Raw genomic sequence first — 23,340 nt, 5'->3', positions numbered from 1 at the left:
TTTCGACAACGGCACCCCTTCTTCTGGCCCCCGTACCGTGCGTTGGCCATTCATGACCTGTTGACCGAATCTCTTGATTCTCAGAATCTGTCTGAAGGGACTGGCTCTAATATAGCTCAGTATCTAAGTAAGAAAGTAGAGGCAGTGCTAAGGCAGTCTCACATCAACAGTACCCGCTCAAGGAGTGAGCCCTTCACTTCAGCAAGTACACTCTTCACCTGGACGCTGCCGCATGCCTTCACCTCCTTGGCGGCTTTCTCCTCCTACCCCAGTGCCGTAGCCAACGTTGGTGTCTCACGGCCCACGAAACGAGGCAGTCTTGGAGGCCGTATTTCTGGAAGTGATATTAGCCATGCCCGTCTGTGCAATTGACCACGCCGCAAGGTGGCGTTTCGCAGCGAGAGAGAAGATCGCGCGGGCGAAGGAGATCGCGCGGGTGAAGGAGATCGCGCAGTCGAAGGCAAAGCGCAAGCAAGCGCAACATTACTATGTCGACCTCACCGGGCCAGAAGGCAAAGACCTCGATGACGAACGATCACTGCCAACCGAGGCCGCCTCAAAAAGCCGCCGGGCCACATATCCTCCTCTTCCTCTTCAACAACATACATGCAAGACCACACACAGAAGCTGGAGCGGATCTAACCTCCCCAAAGGTTCTGAAACCCTCATCCACCAGATGAGCGCGAGGTCTGCGCCGGCGCAGCGCCAGACGAGACTTTCACGGCCACGGCCATGGTGATGCGCACCAGTCCAGGAAAACCCCATACAGCTTTCGCGTGATGCAGTGTCTCTCCTCGCAGTCAACTTCTGTCGTCCGTGCTCTTCGCTGCGCTTCGGGAGTCAGGAAGTACCGGCCCCCACGGATCACCGCTACATCTGCGGCGATGGTTGTGTTGGTGCCGTCGAGGGTTGGTGTTTATGGATTTAAGTAGTCTGACCTACAAGAATAGTGCCAAGACTGCGTGAGTGAACTCTTTTGTCACATGATAAATTCTCTTGGCTGTGATGCTTTATCGATTGACTTGGACGTTGCGGGCCGTAGAGGTGAAGAGTAAGAAATGATCCATCTTGGGGCCCGAACTTGGGGAGTAGTTGATGCGCTTTTGCCAGGTGCAGGAGAGAGTAGTGGCGCGGAAGGTCGTGAAAAGGAGGATGAATTCTCCCCAGCAGCTCAATGGTGGCTAGCACCTTGGTGCGGGCCGGCATATCTCGGCTGTTCTTCTTTCTACGGGGATATCAGCGGTATTCCTGGGTGAAATGGTCCTTCTGGGCGTGGTTGACTTACGCCGTTCTGCCTGCGAAGTGCACAGAGGAGAGGAACATGAAGGGGGCGCTGGCTGTGAAAAGTTATAGACATTTTCGCAAAGCTCACCTCCTGAAGACGTACGTCGACGACGATGGATAAACGCTTTCGATTTTGCTTCTTAGTTAATCATACATTTCGAAGCCGTTGAATACTTATCTCATCCCCATAATGCCGCCGAAACACCATGCTATGCACGCAAGGCTCAAATCCAAGGTACGCCGTCCCTTTTTCGAAGACAAACAGAGACAAGAACTCTCCTTTCCCTCATTGATAGCCTCCTGTACTGCCAAAGCTCTGGCCAAGGTTGCTGCTGTACCTTCGGCTGATGCCTTGATTGCCCATCCCGATCGGTATAGACATTCTCCTCATGACTCTTCTAGATCCTCGCCTGCTCAGGGTTGGAGGCGCTGCCTGATCTTGTTGATCAGTCCTTTCGAGGCCAGACGTTCTCCTGCTGAGAACTCGACTTGCGGGCCCGGCAGAGTCACGGTCATCGTCTGTCAAGAAGGCAGAGGAAGCAGTAGTCGTTCGACTCAGAGCAGTGATTCCTCCATATTGGTGCTCCTCGTGGTCTTCGTCGTCATCCTGGCCAGGGGGAAGGATCGGTCCAGGCTTGCCACCTGTGGCCTCTGCCTGCCCTTCTGCTGCGGCCACTGCGAGGCCCTCTGGAATCTCATCTTCCTCTTCAGTATCGCTGACTTCATCATCTCCGCCGAAGCCCTCGCCTTCCTCAAGCCAAAACACTGGGATGGCCGCAATGACTGCAACTCCAGCGAGAAACCACCAAGGGGCGATGATGTATCCCTTTTTCACACCCACGGTCATGATAGCACCAGACATAGCTGGCCCAGCTGCTCTGCCAATGGCAGCAACCGAAGTGGCGATTCCATTGAGTGTGCCGAGAGTCCTCAAGCTGGAAGCGCTGTTCGTGAGCAGGATCGTGCTGCAGGGGAATGCAAAGATACCAGCAAGACACTTCAAGATCATGACCGTGAACATGCATCCAATCTGAGATTTAGTCGTCGGTAGCAGTGCTGTGAAAGGCGTGATGAGGTAGATGATGGGGAATGCACAGGCGACAACCTTCAGCCAGAAAAGGATGCCATATCTGCGGGCTAGGGGAGGGAAGACGAAGAACTGGATGATCATGCCAACGACACCGTAGCAGGTGCTCATCAAGCCGATGGAGAAGTGGTCCAGTCCAAACCCGCCGGCGAACTTGAGAGGTGGTTCGTAAGGCGTCGAGCCTTCTTTGCCGATTGGGCTGTGCTGCATGTAGACCGGTACGATCTGATCGAAAGCCATGGAGTGCATAGCGAGTAATGTGTAAACAATCAAGTTGATGAATGCTTGCCTGTTCACGACCTCTCGCCAAGACGGCGGAGCAAGCTTGGGTTTGGTCTCGTATGGTTCACCGTCCTCTTCGTCGGTATCGATTCGTTGGTTCTTGAGCAACGGTTCGGTCTCGCCGTTCGGTTGATCTTTCTGCTGTTTTGCTCGAATGTGAAGTGCTTCTTCGATCTTGACCACATGAGTCTTGAAGAAGTTGGTGATCTTTTGACCTAGAATCAATCCGTAGTCTCTCCGACCTTGGACGGTTTCCAATGTCTCTTCAAGGAATAGGATCCCTACCGTAATGCCCACGGCAAAGAAACATGCCGATACAATGTTCGGCAGAGCATATGGGAACATTTCGAGCAGGCTGCCATTGGGCCTCCGCTCTCCAGGCTTCACATCCAGCGGATTGGCGAGAGCTCCGCCAATGGTCGGACCGAAGATGCTGCCAATGTTCCACACAAGAGGCATGAGGGAGAAGGCGCGAGGCTGTAGCTCCTTGAAAGGTACCATCTCTGCCACGGTTGTCCGTATGATGCCTACGTTTCCGTTTCCCGCTCCTGCCAACACTCTTGCGACAATTGCCATTGGCAAGCTCTTACTGAAACCCCAAAGCAAGCTCGTAAACATGGTGCTGGCCAGACCGATTAATATAGCGGGCTTCCTGCCGTATCGGTCTGAGAATCTACCCCACGGTATGCCCATGACAGCTTGCGTGAGGCTGAACATTGCGGCACAGATACCCGCCCATTTGCCTACTTCGTTTTGCGGTATCTGGAAGGATTCGACCATCTCTGGGAGGTAGGGGTAGAGCGAGGTGCTCGCGATAGGCTCTGCGAATCGGCATATTGCTGGAGGTGGTTAGCAAGGTACTTGGCGGTGCTTGTACTGTCGAATGCGAGAAGTGTGATGCCGAAGAGCCAGAGGATGAGATCTTGAATTCCTCAGGCTCGCCCTTGCATCCATCCTGCATCCTGCTCCACTCCGTAACTCGGCAAAAGGAATACCCTCCTCGTAGACACTTACACAGGATAGCCAGCTGCTGGATGGGCAGCTTTCGCTCGCGGTGCTTGGCGGAAGCCATGGCGGAGTTGGTGTCACGGCGCCGGTGGCATCGGCGGCGTCAGGCTGGCCTATATATCTCGCCCAGCCTCACAATCTCATTTCAGACCGGCGGGCACATGGGCGTTCGGATTGCGTGCGCAAGAGAACCGGAGTCCCGCAGCGCAATTTGGGCGGCGCTCAGAGGTACAGTCAGCCGCCTCGTCATTCGCTGAGGTTGCGCTGGCCGTTATCGGGATGCCCGCCAAGTGCATGCTGGCGCGTGGCCAGGGTGGATACCAAGATCCACCCGGCTGCCTCGTTCCGTCGCCGATCGTCGGCTTGTCCCAACCTCACCTCGTCTTTCGCAGGTGAGAGTGAAGGTTGATTTTGTTTGCTGCAATTCGTAGAACGATTGTATTGATACCAAGATGGGATAAATCACTAATTTTGATGCTTTGTTGTTGAAACGTTCCAGCAATTGCTCCCAACGCAATCCTCCTGGCTTTGAATGTTCGCTCGACGCTTAGGCCGTTGAGCTCCTTGTGCGCATGAACGTAAAGAGGAACGAGTTCTGAGGCTCGATTGATCCTTATCAAGCAACAAAGTATCGTCTGCGAGTCGGAGACTACTGACGTCTTTGCATAGCCTTGTTGTGTTACTCCGCATGTCGCATACCTCTGCTGCTTTTGAGCCGGGCTGAAGGCGTGCTTCTAGATGTAATGGTCCCAGCACAGATAGAGCAGAATGGTTGATTTGGGATACTGCGAGGTCCTCATACGGAAATTACGCTGCGTCCAAGGTCGAGGGTTGATTGCGCTGTCCGATAAGAGCCCTCTGGCTCGTAAGTTCTTGGACTCATCTCATCGGCAACTGGTGTATCCGAACCATGATGTCCAACTCTTGCCATTCTTTCACAAACTGTGTCTTTGATACAGTCTTCTCCCTTTTCTTTATCTTCATGCGGACGTCTTGAGCATGCAGTAGACTCGCCGTCGTTCTCTAAACAGGGTCTTGTCGTCGTTCAGCGTTCAGTCTTCAACCTGACGTGACAGCAGGACTTCGGGGTTGCGATAGCAGAGCGTTGGATAACTTGGCGATTGGTCTTCACATTCATTCCCGAAGCCGCCGTGCAAAGGCGGAGCAAGAAGGTACTGTTGAAGGTCAGCTGAATGACTGTGTAGTCGAGAAAGGATCAAGGCATTGGGCAAGTTGTGCTACGTCTTCAAGTACAAGCTGCCATAAGCCTTCCAGATCTCGGATTGTTTATAGTTATCGTGTGCATTGGCCATATGGATCAGAGAATAATACCTCCTCTTCCCGCAGACTCAGAGGCTTACCCATGAAGTCCGATTGAGTTGTGATATTGCTGTTGCCCCGGCAAAGACTGGCTTACGTCACAGCGGCCAAGGCGGTAGTAAAATCAAGCTCGAAGGTCACTTGTCAAATTCTCTGCTTCCACCGACATCAACCTCCACCACCTCATCATCCACCATCACCATTATTGCTTCTTGCATCTTCCTCCTCATCATCACCCTCTTCTTTACACACTCTTCAGGCAAATAACAAGATATGCAACCAACGCGTACTCGCCGCCGCCACCGCCGCCGCCGCCACGGCCGCCGTTGAAGTCGCGTCCGGCGCGTCTTCAACCGGCGTCAACCACCACAAGGCAAGTCTCATCCATCAACCTCACAATCATAATTCATCTTCATGATGCGCGAGCCTCGCCCGGAAGGGCGTTTTTATCTACACTTGCTTTTGAGGAATGACTTCAGGCGGCGGCGTCTGACGCCGGTCGCTGAAGGATGTCCATTGATACATCGGGACGTCTGACTTCGCACCACTCTGACCAACTTTATCCGTTACGCCATCTGCACGTACAATGCTGATATTTGGAAGGTACAGATTCTATGTGCTGGTACCCGCCGCCGCCACCGCCATCCTCACCTCGGTCACTGCACCCGTCTCACACGCACGCAGACGCGACAGGAAGACGCGACGCGTCACCCACACCACAAGGTCTGTCCATCCCACGCACTCTCTTCTCTCTACATTGTCCTATGATGAAAAGGAAATTATACTGCACAAAAACTTTCCAATGAGCCTCACCAGTCCCAGTCGTGGTTACGGAGGTTCTACCTCCAGATAGCCCGTGGGACGGCGCTGATCGTAAAGAATCTGAAAAGACCAGTCTGATTCCGACCGCACCCCTCTCCCCATTTCGGAAATACAATGCGCGCTCAGACACTAATTTGCATATTTGCTACCAGGATCGACTCCACCGGCGTCTACACCTCGTCGTCATCGCCACCCCATTGGCACACCGACTGCAAGAAATCTCCACATCCCTTTCAAGTCAACCTTGAGACCAAACTCAAAGGCAAAAATGGTACGCACCCACCCTTCACACCCTTCGTGAAATGATGAGAAAAGTTCTACACCGAGCTTTTAACAAAAACGAAACCCAAACGAGCACCTCCCATGTCGTTTTCCCAAGCAATTGGCGATAACCTTCGAGACTGCGATGAAGTCATCAAAGGAACATCTGATCACTGCCCCACTCTCTCCCTTATTCCGAAGACTTGCTGCAGACTCATACGCTGACCAAATTCATGCAGTCAGGTCCGTTACGATCCACGGACCCGCCATCATGTCCCTCAACACACAGGCCAACATACTGTCCTTGAGCATGCTCTCGTCCACAGCGAGTACTTCGCAAGTTCTCAAGACTCTCAGGTCGCAGAGGTACGTACCTCGATTTCTTTCGAAAGCCCGTCCTCTCCCTTCCTTGGAGTGATGAAATCATGGTTACTACACTCTGAAAAGGTGAATACCATGCTTACTCTCGGTGGTGTCTCCGTGCAGCCCATGGTTGGTGATGACCAACTGGCATCTAGGCTTCGGTGACGCCAGCAGCACCACCTATGGTCAAGCCGCTGGTTCATTAGAACTCGCCTGCCCTTGACCAAACGACCAATTCTGACCAAGTGTTGAATACCTCATGCACATCTTTTGATTTGCGGTATGGGCGCATGCTAATTGCGTCTTCTTTTTTGCAGGTTCAACCGCCTCAGCACCACCTCGCTTACACCCCTGCGAAGTTGGCATCGACGCTGGTGAGTACATCCCGCCCCGTTTGCTGCCAATGATGACAATATGACAATTTGCACGTTCGTACTGTCGATTTACATCTTTGACGACAACAACCTTATGTCTGAGGCCCAAACACGGGACGGTTCTGCCTATCAACCGTCTGCGAGAGTTAGTGTCCTCTTCCCTCCCTTTTGTTCATATCGCCGGTGATGACAACCAAAGTTCGTTATCACACTGAAGAATCTTTGATGAGATCGAAGCTATGTCTGAGGCGACATGTCCTTCAACACACTTCCCCAAACCGAAGGCGAATTCCGCTGACTTTGACTCTGCAGATCCCGACCCTATGTCTACGTTGCCTGTCGAGCATCCGCCAAGGTCAGTACCTGCCCGATCATCCCCCTGCTACCATGATGATGAACTTATGAACCTACATCGCAATGCTGCTGAGGCGTGATGCACATACGTTCAATCTCTGACTATTCGCACGCTCCAAAACCTACACATCCCGGTCTTGGCAGTTCCGATGCTGACGTTTCTTTTTCAAAGTAGGGCCGACTTCGACTTCGCGATTGGGTTGGGGTGTCACTCTTCGACTGTGGCGGGTCAGCGGTGGGTCCCCATTTCGACCTCCATACGATCAACATCATCAGGGCAGTATTCCCATCATTCCCATTCCCTTCCCCACATCGCTGTATGATGTAAACAATACAAGCACTTGGTTTTATACCTGAGGAGCCTTGGGACGGAAACCAATGGTTCCATGATGCAAGACTTCTGTCTTTTTGATATGGTTTTCAAAACTGACAGCTCCCTTCCCTCGTCCACCCACCCCCTCGAAAATTGTTCACTCTGCTGATCTATTCATTCCAGGACGTCTCAGACGACTTTGTGCCTCGCTTCGGCGTGTGCGGTTGGGCGGTGGGTCTCCTTTTGTGGATAGTCTCGACTTGCAGACGGTACGTACACCCTCCTCATCCTCCCCACTCCGACTCGATGATGAGCAACCCTTGCACTTGGCTGAGGACTTCGTCCGATGATGAGCGAGAGTAGTTTTCAAAATTGAGAGTCAACCCCACCCTGTCCTTCTTCCCTCACCCCACCCCTTCCTCTTCAAGAGTGCTTGATCTGCTGACGTGCTTTCCACTCCTCGGAGTCCAGGTCCACAACAACCATCGGAGAGCGGCATATCGGAGCCGCGGGCGAGTGGTGGGTCTCCATGTCGAAGGCACTTTCGACTCCCAGACGGTACGTAAATCCTCTCCGCCCCATCCATCTTCGACTCGATGATTATCATCCTTGCACTTGGCTGAGGACTCTGTCCGATGATGAACAAGGTTTTCAACTCTGAGAGTCAACTTCCAAATCCACCTTCCCCTTCGTCCCTCATCCGCCCTCCAAGAGTGCTCGATCTGCTGATTCTTTCTTCACTCTTCGGAGTTCAGGCAAAACAAAAAAACATTGGAGCGTGGCATATCGAGGCTGCGAGTGAGTGGTGGGTCTTCAATGTCGTCGAAGACTCGATTCGATTACCAGAGCTAAGTCCCTCCTCCCTTTCCCCATCTCCCCAGCACGAAAATGATCGGCTACGACTGAGATTCAAGCACTGGTCGGGTCTCACGCTTGCCGTGGAGGTTACCATCACGGCCCTGTTTCGGGGACAACCCTGAGGCATGTCCGAGAACGCATCACGCATCTATGCCCCTTTGGGGGAGGAGTGAGAGCACCGACCCTACCAAAATGGCTTGCCTCTGTGGCTGCGGATCTTGTCTGTCGCCATCGCTCTCTGCCCTTTCCCTTCCCCTATCCCCTTCGGCACCTTCTCACTCCACCAGACTCAATTGAGTCGTCTTCAACATCTTTTCCCTCGTTGACGAATGAAGCAGAAACTTCCTCGAAGACCTCGATCGTCCGTTGGAGAGTCACATTTCGAAGTGGCGGGTTAGTGGTGGGTCTCCATTTGCAACAACATCTTCTTGGCTCAAAGCAAGGTATGCCTGCCTCCTTGGACTTCTGCCTCGCCGTCGCCGCTCACCAGCTTCAGGATACTTGTGAGCACAGAAAGAGACGGACAATAAGGTGAAGGCTGCAAGATTGGGATACAAATACAGAGCCTGCAAGGTCCCAGTGATGAATTCGGCCCGCCCTGACAGCCGCTGGGGTCAGCTCACGCCCGCGAGGGTAGTGTCTGGCTGGTGATGATGGGCACTCCAGTTTTCCTTTCGACACGGGCTTGCTCACGGGCTTGCCGGCGGGATTCGGCTGGAGATATGGGTCTCTGAGGGATGCTCGTGGCTTTCTGTTCTGATCTTCGCCCGGTGATGAGAATGCTGTCGACTCGAGCGCTTACTTTCTGCCTTCGGTGGATGGCTGCTGCCGGTCCAATACCTCTGAGGGCGCATGCCACCATTGTACATAGCTCTGGTATTGATGGCTGCTTCGTGGACATTCACTTCCTTCTCATTCTGCTCCTCCTTCTCAGTGCGCTTGTTCCCTCGTCGTGTGGACCTTGTACTATTTCATGAAATGCTCCTCCTGGGCGCACTCGGCTCGAGTGCTTGACTTCGCTTTGTCAAACCATCTCGCTTCTCGCAGAAGTTGGCCTTCTTCTTTGGCGTTCTTGAGTCGGTCGGCGGCATCGCAAGTCGCTACGGTGGCTATGATACTGTTGAATTATACGGAGTACCGTCCTGCGTTTGTAGTGGAGATGATTCAATTCCGATTTTGCATACAGTTCTGCCTTGCAATTGACCAGCTCGCAATCCTGAGATCATAGCAAGGCCGATCCTTTTTTCTCACTGCTTCTCCTCCTCGCCTTTTCCAGGGCTGCAAGATCTCCATTGAAGCCCTCCGCTCTCACCGTGTCTCCCTTCATAGTCATTGTGCCAGAGGCATTTCCATTGCTCCACCCAGGCCTGGTCGGCCTCGATCGATGTCTCTCCCATTCGAACTTGTCCTTGATCGTCTGCCACAGCTTTTTTTCTCACAATCTTGTGAGCCTGCTCAAAGGCACCGCAACAGACCAGACCGCATTACCCATGTCATTCTTCAAGTTCCATTGCCATCCGTCCGCCCTTGCCCTTGTTCCTATCTTGCCACCCTCCGACGTCGTCTCCAGCTTGTTGATGAGATCGTCGCCTTTGCGCTTCAGAGTACGGCGGTTGTTTGCTGTTTCGAAGCTACGAGGAGCAGCGCTGTTGCCGTTGGCGACACGAGTGAGCTGGCAGAAGTCAGCAGTGTGTGTGGTAGTGCTGGCCAGCCTGTGGCATGTGGAGGAGGAGGGTACGTGTCGATGGGGCTGGAAAGCAGCAATAACGGAGACTGAGAACGATCTGGTGATCTAACTTGCGTCAGCGTCGATCTTCTCAATGTGTTTGGAGGATTGGCATTCGTTCATGCTGCCCCTGACAGCTGCTCAAGTCGTTTCCGTCTGTCCATACTCTTGGGAGCGATGATCGCGCAACTGCCGAACTGTCATTGGAGCACATGAACGACCCCATCGTGGAGGGAGCAAATTTTCCGACTGTAGCCATTCTCTCGTGAACGTTTGGCGAAAGCTTTCGCTCGTCTGCGGGTGTGCTCTGCCTGGCAATCCGCCTGGGGCTGGAAGTCGATGAAGAACCTCAAGTTGATAGACTACTGCGGTATTCTCATCCTGTAATTGTTCGTTTGAGTAGAAGCACAGGCACCATGAGATCTGTTGAGTCCTCAAGCCGGCGTGCGTTCCCTTGTGTAGAAGTGTCTGGTCCTTTGCTGTTGATGGGATGGTGGGTGAACCGACTATCTCTCATTCCAAGTTCTATTCGCGAGTTACAGTCGCCATGGCCAGAAGGTGCTTCGGGCGTTGGAAAAGCAGCCGTGCAAGCTTCTCCTCCACGACTCATCAATCTCTTACCTCTGGTTCTTTCCAAGGCGTCTCAGGGAACCTGAAGAGTCGTTCAAAGCTGAGCAGTCTTGACAGGACCAAGTGGCAATGAACCCCAGTCCAAGTAAGAACACTTCGATGCACCATCTCAAACGAACGTCTATCAAACGAGAACAGGGCATGATCCACGCTCCATTTCAGAGCCTTCTTCTGCTTGGATGTGTTGTCTTCCAACTTCTCCTCCAGCTCGCATTTGTCATGTCTGGGCAAACCATGCGCAGAATGCCGTACGCCTCTGCTACCCTCTGGTGTTTGTCCAAGCTATTTCTTCATCTCTCCGACCGCGCGCGTCAAAAGGGGCTGTAGTCGCGTTGCGTTCGCCCTGCGTCGTTCTCTTTGCTATGTTCAATAGTGTGTTATGATCGACGAAGAGGGTAAGAGCGTAGAGTCCCGGAATTGAGGTTGGCCGAGGTGGGCGACTCTGAGATGCCAGCGAGACACCGGCGCCAAGTGATGATTCGATGAACCGTTGATACGTCCACCGTTTCTTTCCAAGTTGCTCCGTTATGTTTCCTCTTCTGCGTCCAAAGATCACTGCTGCGCGTCGCCAGGTGCATGCTTCTCGTTCGTCTGTGGGCATCACAACTCTTGAGGTGATGCGTATAGGTCGATACCATCTCGTTGCTGGCAGTAAACGATTTGCTGCGACGTCGCGAAGGCAGCTCCGAGGGTGACTGTTGTGCCGGTCGCAAAGGTTTCGTGAAGGCGGGTTCGACACTGACTCTGCACATATTGCTGATTTCGAAGCCTCCTTGCCAGCAAGCGCTTTGCCGGTGACAATCGAATGTTGAAACCTCAAATTAGGCAGGTGTTGAATGCTCTATCATAGTCGCTCGTGATGTTGTCCTAGGGCAGTGTCTGTTCAAAGACGTTTGCTGGCGGATCGCGGTTTGCGTTGTTCGAAAGCCGCCAAAAGGCCGTCCAAGATAGTGACTTCAAATGTCTTGCTCGAACTCTCTCAACCGATCGGATGGATCTCAGAAGGGGGTGAACGTTCAAAATCGATAGCAAAAAGATTTAAGATGATTACAAGATGATTATTATGGCCTACGTGGAGAGGGAAATGTATCAATGCGCAATGTGGAGGAGATCTATTGCAAAAAGCAAAAAGAAAAAAAAATTGTGAAGCAGCTTCCAAGGATTGAACTTGGAGCGGTCAGAGATCTAGTAGAAGATGTTAGTGCACTGAAACGTAAGGGTTGAGCTATCTAAGTGAATCCAGTTCCAGGCGTTTGGCGAGCAGACGAGCAGACGAGCAGAGCAGAGTGAGCGAGCGGGTTCCTGTGAGATGTTAGTGGACGATGGAGTTCTCTTCACTTATAAATAGGCTCATTTGAGTCTGTATATGGTCTTTGCCTTGTCGCCGGCGTCGCCTTCGATGCCGTGTCCCCCCAGCAGCTCCCACAAACGGCCTACATTCTTCAACACACCACCAGCAGCGACACTGTCAGCGGCCGCCACTCTCTGTTCCAGGGACATCGAAACACATTCAGCATGGATATCTTGCATTTATGTCGCCTGTGGACTGCAGGACTTGAAAGACCACGAGGTTGTAGCCGAAGACTACCAAACAATCTCCCCGTTCGCTGTCACCACCTTGCTCGTCAGCAATCGGCCAACGGACGCCCCTGACCCATTCTTATGATGCCGTTGAAACATAACACAGTCACAACGAACATCTGTTGGCACCTGGATCGGCTCGCATTGCGGAGGAGTAAGAGATAATCATCACGAATGGAGGTATTGAGGTTCAGCTGGATGGACAACGCACGGCCGATGCGGCCTTGGGGATACTTCGTGAGGACAGAGATCATCCGCAGTCCATTTGAAGACACTCCTGAACGACGAAATACAGACAGAACTCTAGCTGAAAGATCCGACATCGAGTGCGAGGCAGATAAGAAAACAATAGAATCATCCACGACAAAGGAAGTAACAATGCCACAAACGAAGTCACGGCGTACGCAGCGTACGAGAACAATGGTTCCGCACGGCCCTCACAACTTTTACTCCTCCAATCAGTCAGAAATCCAGCTCCAAACGACACTTGCCTCCACGGGACGAGACCTTCCGTATTGGAATCCTACGTATTTGGCACTGAGAGGCCTTGCAAGAGACGGAAACACGGCGAAGTGGATCAAAAACTGCCACACCACGCCATTAATCAGGCACTCATCAAGAGGAGGAAGATCAGGAGACACAACGGCAGCGGAGTTGACGGACGAGAGTCGAATACTGGATGGTCACCTCGTCTGTGTTCTCATCGTCTGGGTGTGGGACACCTCCTTCTCCGGCCCCCTGCAGCCGCTTGCTCTCTCGCTTGCCTTTCGCCTCCTTCTCGGACAGATGCCTCCACAAGGCAGTGGACTCACGTCCAGTCATCCGCAAGTGGCCATCCGCCTCGCTCTCTTCATCTGGTACATTGCAAGGCGCTGGAAGGTTGGCACTCCGGTGCCGGCGCAGAAGCTCTTGTAGGACTCCTCCGTAAGCGACATCAGTGCTTTGCCTAGGCCGATATGATTGGTCCATGAGCGTCAGAGATAACTCAGCTAGTTTCGACAAGTTATCAAAAGGAAAGCAGGTTTGAAGCTCAGCCTAGGCAGGCGGCTGGATGGCGAGGCTTCCCCTGAATGGGTGCGTACCGCTGCATGAAGCCTTACTCAATCATCAAGGTCTGCAAAAGCTGAGAAGAAGGTTGCCCGATTCGATTTTGGTCTTGCTGCGGAGTCAGGAGGACCATCATGCTCGCCAAACCGATGGCTGCTGGTCCCCATTCGTGAGCAGACCCATTACGAGCACCAGCAAACCCTCCCTGCAACTTTCTTCCCGGATTCACGGTGCGTAAGGTCAACATCACAAGGTACTACAACCAGACCTTACGTATCTCTTGTCGCGGCCCGTTGCACGTTTCACACCCCATGAGAATGCTCCTCGTCCGTCGTGCTGATGAAGAAATCGATAGTTTTCATGGTCTTGCGATGGAAGATGAAGAAGAAGTACAGGAAGGTGAAGAGGTTCCGGCACTTGCTGTGAACGGCGGCATGGAAGAGGCAACAGGAGGTGCAGCCGGGTTAGGAGAAGCACGAGGAGGGAGAAGCTTAGAGCACCGAGTACATTTGGATGGATACCAATGGCAGCGGACGATGGGTTTGAAAAGACGGCTGGAGAGGAGGAAGACGGCCATCCCACTTCGTAATTGAGTGGAAAATAATATGTGAAGTGTATATCCGAACTGCTGTCTCTTCTCTATTATTCCAATACGTTTGCTTGCCACCCACTCTTCCAGAACTGCAAGGTCACTCGTGAGGATGCAAAAATCTGTGGAGTATAGCTTCCCTTCTATTCGTTGACCGAACTCTTTCGGTCATGAAGATGATCATCAAAACCTACTTCTCTTAGTATGACAGACTCTGGACACCAGCGAGCTCTCACGCGCCCCGAGTAGATCAGCCTGCCAGGCTGGAAACGTTTGCAGCCCTGGATTTGAACCGCCTTGTTTCTTTCTCTCTCATGGAGGTGGTGATGCCAACTTTGCTGTTTTCCACCGCGAGCTCCTCGTTCTTTGCACTCCGTGTAGTGTCCACTTGCCACCGTCCTTGGGCTTGCCGCAGATGTGTTGGACCAACCTGCCTTGTGCAGCACAACCGGCAGAGGTGGCGCGTCTTCTTGTTTGTCCGACGCGAAGCAGGGTGTCTGCGGCGAGTGTCTGGCGTGCTCTGATCTGAAGAAATCGTGTAGTTTGTTCTTGAAGGTGACAGGGGAGAGCGCAGTGGCTGCGAGGGGGGTTTCTGCTTGCGAGCAGGCGGAGCTGTAGATGCGGCCATGGTCTGTGAAAGTCGCGGTGGAGACTGCAGAGTCGGCGTCTTGGACTGCGAGACGTACGCGGAATGGTCGATTGAGCTGGATGCTTCATGCGAAAAGATGAAGTTGTGTAGATGGCAGCCGGCCTTGGTCGCTTCCGTTACTATTGACTCGTGCATGGCAGATCAGTAGAGGCCACTGGTAAGTATTGGCAGGCAATGGTGCACCACCAACGTGCAGGCGTTTGCTGGACGATCGACGGTATAGCTGCCTGCTTCACCCTCTGGCGCGAACGTGCGTCTTTGAAGGAGGACAGGTAGAACAATGTGAACACTCGCAGAATGTCACTCTAGTCATGAAATGCCTAGCAACGATGCAAAGAGACGATCACGAGGGTCATGGAGGCTGCCTTGCTCGAGCTGGACATGGTACAAACGCCGTGATATGGAATGGAGATGGCGACAACGCGTGGAAGACTGAGGATATTGCGACGATGTTGTGACGAAGGAGGAGGACGTGTACTCTTCTCCAGCTCAATGCACAAGGCAAAGCGACTGATGAAAAGAAAAAGGGCGCATCAGCTAGCGGTAGTGCAATACCAGCGACACGGTGCCACCTGACATGAGCAAGCTCAGAGGCCAGGCAGCGAGTGCAAAAAATTGAATAAAGGCACGCGGACCTGGGTACGGTGAGCGTGAGCTAAACCCATGCCACCTCAGGTTGGCGCGGCCCCGGCATGCTGTGCGCTGCGAACAGTTCAGCAGCTGCCGTTGATGAAGAGAAAAGAAGTTGGCCAGAGGTGGAAGAAAAGCGGCCTTTTTAAGCCCAGCAAGTGGCCCGTGCACCATAACATGGCCGGTGCGCGGTCTCCGGACTGCACCCAGACTGAAAGCAACGCGTGGGAAAAGGGCCGGTGACGACGAGGTGAGGTCATGGAGGTAGCGGAGATCTCCGTGACAGTGAGCGCGGACTTAGTCTCGCAACTTCCACCTTGGGACGGTGCCAAGCCAGATCCAGGGGCAACATCGGTCTTGGGCCGCTCGTTCAAACACGCGTTAACGTTGACGGGTGACAATGAAGACACGCAAAGTCTCTGTGAGAACACATGGGTAGCGCCCAGCTTGTTGGAAAGGTAAGACGAAGGGGACGGCAATCACAATGGGCTCCCAAGACAAAAGCTGTGCAGCTGACATGCGAGGCGAGCATCAACAACGATGACCCAAGTAGCAGCACCGGATTATGAACGCCAGATAGTACTGAGCACCTGGGTCGAAACATCAGGTGGGTCAGCGACGAGACGTCGCTACGACGCAGCTGCATCAGACACGGCCTTCCCCGGTCTGCAACTATCCAAACAGCCTGGAAAGGTCACGATCTTGATCAAACGATCATCCCCTTTCCACGGTTCGACGCGGGTTTCCAGAACGATATGATCAAGACGAGCATGACCTTGACCATCAGGTCTAGAGTTCCTGCCTCGTGCTATGACATCAGGGAGCCCATCACAATACCTCAGCCACCGGCGATTCCGCCTGTTTTCCAAAGTCACCTGCAGCGCGTGTACCTTGAGATTCGCCTATCAAGCGCCGAGTGCATGCCCATCGACCACCTACAAGGCGAGAACCTCGATATTAAGAACTGGCTCCCCGCCATCAAGCTGAGATCCCTGCGAGTCACCGTTATTGTACCCTTCAGCGGCACCGAAGACTTGGCCAAGCACTCCTGCAGCGACCGCTTGAAATTGATATGGGGACTGGGCAGCAGCATAAAGTTGGCTCGAAAGACGCTTGTATGGAGCATGAGGCGACTGCACATCGAACAAAAGACCTTCGTGGTCAAGCAGGTGTTTGACGGTACCACGTATTGCGAGGAAGCCGAACGCGCCGAAACTCTCTCTTTTACCAGCCGAAGCCGCGGTTTGGTGAATGCAAGTTCGTCTCTAGCTTACAACAGTCACGCTCGAGCGGTGCTGGGAAGCTAAGGTAAGCGTATCGTTACTCAAACTCGAGCGAACAGACATAGCTGATAGATGGAAGATCTGATGGATGCCTCTTGGAACGTCCGAGATGGTGCGTTGAGACGATTCAGATACAGGGCAAGTCGCCATTGATTAGGACGAATCTGACGGTTGTGCAATCCTGCACGGGAACAATGAAAAGCCTGGCGAGCAAAACAAAAGAAGTGAAGGCGGAAAGAGACTAGGGCCGCACATCGCTGCATGCCGGGGTCTGTGTCAAGAAAGCCGCGGGTTTGTTGGATACTTAGCTCTTTGAGGAGGTATGCAGGCGGCATAGGATCATGCTCGCCATGTCAGAGAAAGCTGCAAAGGCTGTGCGATCCTATCTCCATCTCCAAGATTCCATGCCTGGCCTGCGAGTGACCAGTGATTGAAGGGGGTCTATCCAAGCGACAAAAGGAGCAGTAGCTGTTTTGCGGCAGTCACCAAGTCCTGATCTGGAGTATATGGAGATATGTGAAAGGTTCGTACCGCTTCTACCACAATCTAAGCCTTCCCAGACCTCAGCTTAACCCTCAACTCCGCCGTCTGGCTCGGGATACAAGCCCCATTCATCAGCATGTTCGGCGGTCTCTCCCCACCAACCACCTCAATCTCATAATTCATGACGATATGCGCCAACATCAGCTTCATCTCCTGGCTGGCAAAGAATCGCCCAGGACAACTATGTCTTCCGTGCCCAAAGGAGAGGAAGTCAGCTCCGGTAGCGATGAGGCCCTGGTTCTTCTGCTCGAGGACTCTGTCGAGTCGATCTGCATCTCCGCCGGCTGCTTGAACTTCTTCGATATACTGCTCGCGTGGTCTGGAGAAGCGGAAGGCGTCCCACTCGTTGGCGTTGTTGCCGTAGAAAGCAGAGTCACGATGAATGGTGTGGTTTGGCGCGGCGATACGGACGCCGTAGGGGATGTGGATGCCGCCGCTCAGGTCAATGCCTTTGGGGTCGATGACTTCTCTGCGCATGCCCACGTCGCCGAGGTCAGAGTACCGCATTGATTCGCGGATGGCGCTGTCGATGCGGTACATCGAGTTGATGGCGGTTTTGGTCCATTCACCGCCGCTCTCGCGAAGGACACGCTCGACTTCTTCGCGGAGGCCAGAAACGTATTCCTCCTTGTCCGGGGAACTATATAGGTCGAGGAGGGTGTTGGTAGTTACCATGCTGGTGGTATGAATGGCGACCATGTTGAGGAGGAGCAAGCGGCGGACGATCTTGTGCTCGTCAAGCTCGGACGGATCCTTCTTCGCAAGCTCGTTGAGATCTTCAAGCATCCACTGCAGTGCATCGGCCTGCGCCCCTCGTCAGCTCATCTTCTGTATCTTGCACATCATTGAACTTACTGGTGCCTTGTACGTCGAGTCTTTCTGGGTATTCTGGATATGTGCCAACCGCTCCCGAATGTTCGGCAGCGCAAGCCTCTTGCAGATGTTTAGATGCTTTCTAATTTCTCGCTGAAAGATCGGTGCAATGATCGGATGTAACGGCTTCGGAAACAATCTCATGATTCCTCCAGTCCTGAAGACAGCCACAGCATAAAGTCGAGAATGCTCAAGGAATTCAGGCGTGCGGCACAGCTCAGTGCCAGCAAACACACGATTCGCTGCTCGACTGACAATCTTCTGACAGGTGTCGTAGGCCTTGACAGTCGTCCAGTCGTGCTGGTCGGCGTTCCAGTTATCTTTCATCGAGAAGACGAGTTCTTCGTAGACGTCCGTGGTCAGGAGCGGTAACCGCCTCGTTAGCTGTCGACGGACAATATCGATGTGTGGGCCATGGCTGATGTCTGATCCGACGGTATATTCAGTAGCAATGGACTCTTGGTTGGGCAGCAGAGGATCGACTCTGTCGTCTGGAAGGCTCAGAAACTCGTTCAACTTGTTCGCTGGCAAGATCAGAAGCGGCCTGGTGCTGAACTGGGGAAGAACGAATGTCTTGTTATTCCTTGAGAACTGCTATGAAAAGTCAGACTTTGCGATCTCTCGCCACACTCGTAGTACTTTACCTTCTCATAGCCCTCGATAACCATATTCCTCGTATTCTTGACGGCGTTGGCCCCGGCTCGATACCTGGCGAACCACTGCTTCTGCAGTCCGACCCATGACTGCGTGCTCCAGTATTTGCCTTGATGAGAAAGGAACGGCAGAATGAAAGCCGTTACCACAACGTAGGCAACGGCGAGACCGCAGGCAGCTAGCAACACTTGCGTCGCTGAGACTGACGCCTCTGAGCTTAGATCTGAGATCATCTTGTGCAGCCTCGCCGAGAAAGAGTTTGTCGATGGTAAAATCTGTAGAGAAGCGGAAGCGAAAGGATGTTCAAAGTCGAGTCGACAGAAGACAGCAACTTTTCTCGCTCGCGGGCATCCGCTCTCTTTACATTCCCCATCTCAACCTCGTATTCCTCGTAAAGTACTCCAAAAGATCAACAAGACGATGTTCGTTAGCTCAGTTGCACTGCACTTGGTACCCCCGCACAATTATGCATAACTGCAGGAGCCGACGGCGGATTGACTTTTCCCGAGGAAGTTGACAGGCGTCCTACCACTTCAGGTAGCCATATCAGCCAATCGTATACTTATCCGATCCTGCTTGTCTTGGGAAGGACCCACTCTGAGTGCGTTAACACGCAACTTCTGTGCGACGTATCTGTGTGGCGGAGTGATGAGTGTCGGAACTCGTTATGTCTTTGATAGGTTTCCTGAGCTGCAGACGATGTTTGCGGTGATGAAAGTGTCTCTTCATGGAACACTGCAGGAAGTAATCTCAGAAGCGTTGCGTCAGGCGGCTTTTGTACGCAGCTCGAGAGAACCTCGTGCATTAGTCGGCACTTCTCGTCGATCGCTTTGAGCGTCCCGCAGAAGGAAAGTACAATTGACTCTTATCTGTCGCCGGTTCTTGCTATTCTTGAGACCGCGCTTTGACCAGCTGCTTTGGTAACCTCAGATATTGCATCTGCCGACAGGCGCCCGAGTGCGAGAATCCGAGATCTGGGTCTGGTTCTTGCATTACTGCTGCCAGAGTGGTGAGATGAGGAAGTTCTACTATCTTGAATAGACGATATCGTATCCTGCTTATGGTCTCTATGGGCCTGCTGTCACTGGATTGGATAGGAGCTCAACTTACCTGCAGATACGTCGAAGCAGATCAACGAATTTTGTCGCAGGTGGCAATTTCTCGATCTGTACGGCATGCTCGAGCTTCAAGACCTTGGCTTCATTTCAGGCGACTAAGTACCCGGGCCTGAGTCATCCTCGAGGGTTACTGCGATGCGAAGTAATCATCCAGTACGTCGTCGACAAGTTTCTCTGCATGCCCGTACGTAATTCCCTGGGTGTGCCCGGGTGGAGTGAACGGGAAGCTGGAGGAGTCGATTACTCGCAACTTCCTGACGCCAAAAACCTTGGCCTTGGAATCGACCACAGCCATCGTATCATTTTTCCTGCCCATAGCGCAAGACGAACTCGCATGGTGGATCGGACTCAAATTCTTCTTGATGGCCTCCAGCAAATCAGCATCGCTTGTCACATTCTTGCCAGGTGATACTTCGTCTCCGACTCGGATGCCTTCTGGAATGGCTTGCCAAGCTCTTCGTGCAGCTCGATAACCCTGGATTGCGACCTCTTGGTCTGTTGGGTCTCGAAGCCAGTTCGGGTCGATGATCGGTCGATCGAGGTTGCTGGCAGACTGGATGGTCATGTTGCCTCTGCTAGTCGGTGCAATAACAAGGCAGGCAATAACTCCATACTGTGTCTTGGAATCGGTGGTCCCCAGCACTTTGCTGGAGCTTTGTATGGAATGCTCGATCAAAGGCCAGTCAGCGGGGAAGGCTGCAAGTGATTTGTTTGCGGCGGCGCTGAACTTTGAGCGATCTGGCAAGGTATTCCAAGCGCCAACATCGAGACCGATGTTGGTGAGAGGACCGCTTCCATTAGATCGTAGCTGGTCAATAACCTCCTCCATGTAGCCAGGTTGTTGCCAGGTCGAGAATCCAGGAACGGAGATTTCATACGTCGGACCTCCAAGGTTTTGCGAGTCCCACATGTTTTGACCGACGCCTGGGAGATCCTTGATCACGGGAATGTCAAACCTCTGAAGGGTGCTTCTGGGACCTATGCCAGACACCATTAGAAGCTGGGGCGAATGGTAGGCTCCAGCGGAGACGATCACCTCCTTGCGGGCTGAGAGCGTGAAAGGGCGTTGGCCGTAGTTCGTCACATTCACGCCGGTGGCGCTTCCGTTCTGGAAGATGATGTTCCTAGCTTGCGAGTTGATGTAGGTTGTCAAAGTTGGGCGTTTGAACGCAGCTTCGAGGAACGTGGCTTCAGCACTGCTGCGGAGACCAGTCTCGGGATCGATCGTCGATTGCCACCACCCGTAGCCATCCAAGTCGCCGCTAGCGAAACCTGGTAGACTCTTCATGCCCACCGAAGCAAATGCGGCCGGAGCATACTGCGACAGCGGGTAGATATACTTCTGATAGCTCACATGCAACGGCCCTCCGCTCATGGTGTACGCCGCAGCATCATAGACCGATCCATTCACAGTCCTGTTTCTCACATCCGGTGTGAAGTTGACGCTTCGCTGGAAATATTTGAGCATATTTTCCCACGTATATGAGTCGTCTCCGACCTGATCGGCCCACTTCCGGTATGCGCCTTTCGTTCCTCTGTGCCACAGCATCTGATTCCTTGCACTGCTGCCACCCAGCGTCTTGCCTTGGGCGTAATGTATCCGTTTGCCGCTGACTTGCGGCTCTGTCATCAAGCCCCAGTCGATGAGTGGCTGCCAATCCTCTTCTCCTGCTCCCACCCATTGTTCCGACCAGTATGGGATCTGACTCCAGTTTCCGTTGCTGAGCTCATAGAAGCTGCCCGCTTCGATGATTGCTACTGATGCGTTTGTATGCTCTGTGATTCTCGAGGCTACGACGGAGCCTGCCAGTCCGCCCCCGACGATAACGTAGTCATAGGTGGCGTTTCGTCCTGGAATGCCGAATGATGAGCCGGTAAGTCGTCCTTCACCAGAAAGCTGGGAAATGATGGATGAATCACATCCCAGCGTGAGCAGTGGCAGCAACAAAAAGTGGTGCTTCATGGTTGGTGTTGAAGGTAGTGAAGTGGGAGCGGAGGAGGGGTTCTTCAGCTTTCATCCTCGAGGTATATGTGTAGACTGGTGTACAAGTCAATTCCAAACACTCAATGCATCGATGTAATAGCTCCACATCAAGACTATGAAGCCATGCCGTCTTTGGGAATTTTGAGGTGAATAGGGTTTTTTGGCTTGCGGTTCAAAGCAACTCAATCTGGTCTTGACGTCAGCTTGGCCAAAGATTGCTTCACGCCAGGCACGGCTCATGAGGGTAATGTTGATCTTTTGCGCCAAACGGCAAGTGCACCTCGTTGAGGCTCAATGTGAGAGATCGTGACATTTTCGATCTCTGGCTTGATTGGAAGTCTCTTGCCAGGATGAAAAGCTTTGCAGACCACGACCTGCCTCAATGGGTATTTGAACCTTACAGAACCTCACTTGTCTGTACTCCACCTTCTCCATCTTCTTCACATTATTCCGCCTCTCAACCACCTCCTCCAAGCCATGCTCCTTGATGATGTTGCGGAGGAGCTTGTTCTCCTCTTCTGCGCGCATCCATTTCAGGCGAAGAGCCTCATACTCCCGCATCAGCGCCTGGAAGCCCGCAGGCACAGTGGTGATGAAACTCTGAAAGTCCACTGCAACCCATGAGTTCTCCGATCTGTACCTATCGATCGTGCCACTGGAGACCTACTTGTGATGCTTGAGCTTGGTCTTTTGTTGGGGATTGTACTTTGTTTTGGTGAGGTGTGGATGTGACCTTTTCGTGTTGATGGAGGCTGTTGGTTTTACTTTCACTGCGACTGGTGAGCACCAGGATTGCGCTCTTCTCCTGAGATGTAGTTCCTGACGATGCGCCTATGACCTTCACCGTAAGCCTGAAACGAGGCAAGTGATATTACAATGGTGACTGTAAGTCAATTGGTACCATTGTTGTTCTCTGGCTTCACTTCTTCACCTGGCATCCCTCACCTCTGGGAACGAACTAGTCCCTCCGCACAATCATCTCTCGACAGCAAGATCTCTATTTGGCGCTGCCACGACTTTCAGTCAGCGCCACCCATGTCACTGGCGCCGGCCTCCACACCGACGAGATGTACGTGTGCCACGAAAGCACTGTATCCCAGCGCCTGCTGAAAGTCGCCAGCTGCACTGTTCGCTACCGCTAGTGCAGCGCCACGTCGGAAGAGTCGTGCTTTGGGATGGTGCTCAAAAGTGTGCTTGAGCGTGGAGGGATTGCCGAGAGTAGCACTGCGAGGATGGAGTTGCGTCGTTGCGCGAGGAGACAGCGGTGTTCTGGTGGCGTCATGAAGGAAAGACGTGGGGTTTTCCGGCGGCTGGCGTGTTGCGAGCGGGGCCACGGCGTAGTAAATGGAGAATGTGGCGATGAGTTAGCTACATACGGCCATACTTGAATCAGCCATATTACCAGAAGACATGCGACCGACACGTGTGATACTGAAGGTGATCGATGCTGTTGGCTAAGCGCGATGTCTGCTTGCGTCGTGTCCACGCAGGTGATAGCGGAAACAACGGTCGGCCAGAACTCGTACGCTACATTTCAGTCGAAGTCAGTTTGAGGAGGATGTGTAGGCTGTTACGGCGAGTCCGCACACCGTCGAGATCTTGTTGCTGGTGCTGCCGTGAGGACCGCTATCTACGAGCTGCTGAGCCAGCTGGCATCGACTTTCTCGATCACAGCAGACGGTACCACGCCCCGAATGAGGCCAACGG

General features: G+C 53.0%; 6 protein-coding genes across 6 annotated transcripts; 2 read left to right on the top strand and 4 right to left on the bottom strand.

The window, feature by feature from the left end:
* Positions 1 to 1,570: 1,570 nt before the first annotated feature.
* M409DRAFT_53220 (uncharacterized protein) lies at positions 1,571 to 3,725 on the bottom strand (the record flags this gene model as incomplete). The annotated part of the gene is made up of 2 exons (XM_033812310.1): positions 1,571 to 3,492; positions 3,668 to 3,725. The coding sequence occupies 2 exons, from the start codon at positions 3,723 to 3,725 to the stop codon at positions 1,571 to 1,573; spliced, it is 1,980 nt and encodes a 659-aa protein (XP_033669451.1).
* An 8,712-nt stretch (positions 3,726 to 12,437) lies between these two features.
* On the top strand, positions 12,438 to 13,903 carry M409DRAFT_53219 (uncharacterized protein; the record flags this gene model as incomplete). The annotated part of the gene is made up of 3 exons (XM_033812309.1): positions 12,438 to 13,120; positions 13,376 to 13,540; positions 13,666 to 13,903. The coding sequence occupies 3 exons, from the start codon at positions 12,438 to 12,440 to the stop codon at positions 13,901 to 13,903; spliced, it is 1,086 nt and encodes a 361-aa protein (XP_033669450.1).
* A 246-nt stretch (positions 13,904 to 14,149) lies between these two features.
* M409DRAFT_53218 (uncharacterized protein) lies at positions 14,150 to 14,683 on the bottom strand (the record flags this gene model as incomplete). Its single annotated transcript, XM_033812308.1, has 1 exon — positions 14,150 to 14,683. One exon carries the CDS (start codon positions 14,681 to 14,683, stop codon positions 14,150 to 14,152), a length of 534 nt encoding a protein of 177 aa, XP_033669449.1.
* A 753-nt stretch (positions 14,684 to 15,436) lies between these two features.
* Positions 15,437 to 16,485, top strand: M409DRAFT_53217 (uncharacterized protein; the record flags this gene model as incomplete). The annotated part of the gene is made up of 2 exons (XM_033812307.1): positions 15,437 to 15,636; positions 15,759 to 16,485. 2 exons carry the CDS (start codon positions 15,437 to 15,439, stop codon positions 16,483 to 16,485), a joined length of 927 nt encoding a protein of 308 aa, XP_033669448.1.
* A 522-nt stretch (positions 16,486 to 17,007) lies between these two features.
* M409DRAFT_65486 (uncharacterized protein) lies at positions 17,008 to 18,764 on the bottom strand (the record flags this gene model as incomplete). Its single annotated transcript, XM_033816531.1, has 3 exons — positions 17,008 to 17,816; positions 17,856 to 18,468; positions 18,522 to 18,764. 3 exons carry the CDS (start codon positions 18,762 to 18,764, stop codon positions 17,008 to 17,010), a joined length of 1,665 nt encoding a protein of 554 aa, XP_033669447.1.
* A 1,012-nt stretch (positions 18,765 to 19,776) lies between these two features.
* M409DRAFT_65485 (GMC oxidoreductase) lies at positions 19,777 to 21,612 on the bottom strand (the record flags this gene model as incomplete). Its single annotated transcript, XM_033816530.1, has 1 exon — positions 19,777 to 21,612. The coding sequence occupies one exon, from the start codon at positions 21,610 to 21,612 to the stop codon at positions 19,777 to 19,779; it is 1,836 nt and encodes a 611-aa protein (XP_033669446.1).
* Positions 21,613 to 23,340: the final 1,728 nt, after the last annotated feature.

The sequence above is a fragment of the Zasmidium cellare genome (genome assembly GCF_010093935.1).
Source record: "Zasmidium cellare ATCC 36951 unplaced genomic scaffold M409scaffold_12, whole genome shotgun sequence".
In the NCBI taxonomy this organism is placed as follows: Eukaryota; Fungi; Ascomycota; class Dothideomycetes; order Mycosphaerellales; family Mycosphaerellaceae; genus Zasmidium; species Zasmidium cellare.
The sequence above is the reverse complement of the archived record's forward strand: the minus strand, read 5'-3'. Positions and strand labels throughout refer to the sequence as shown.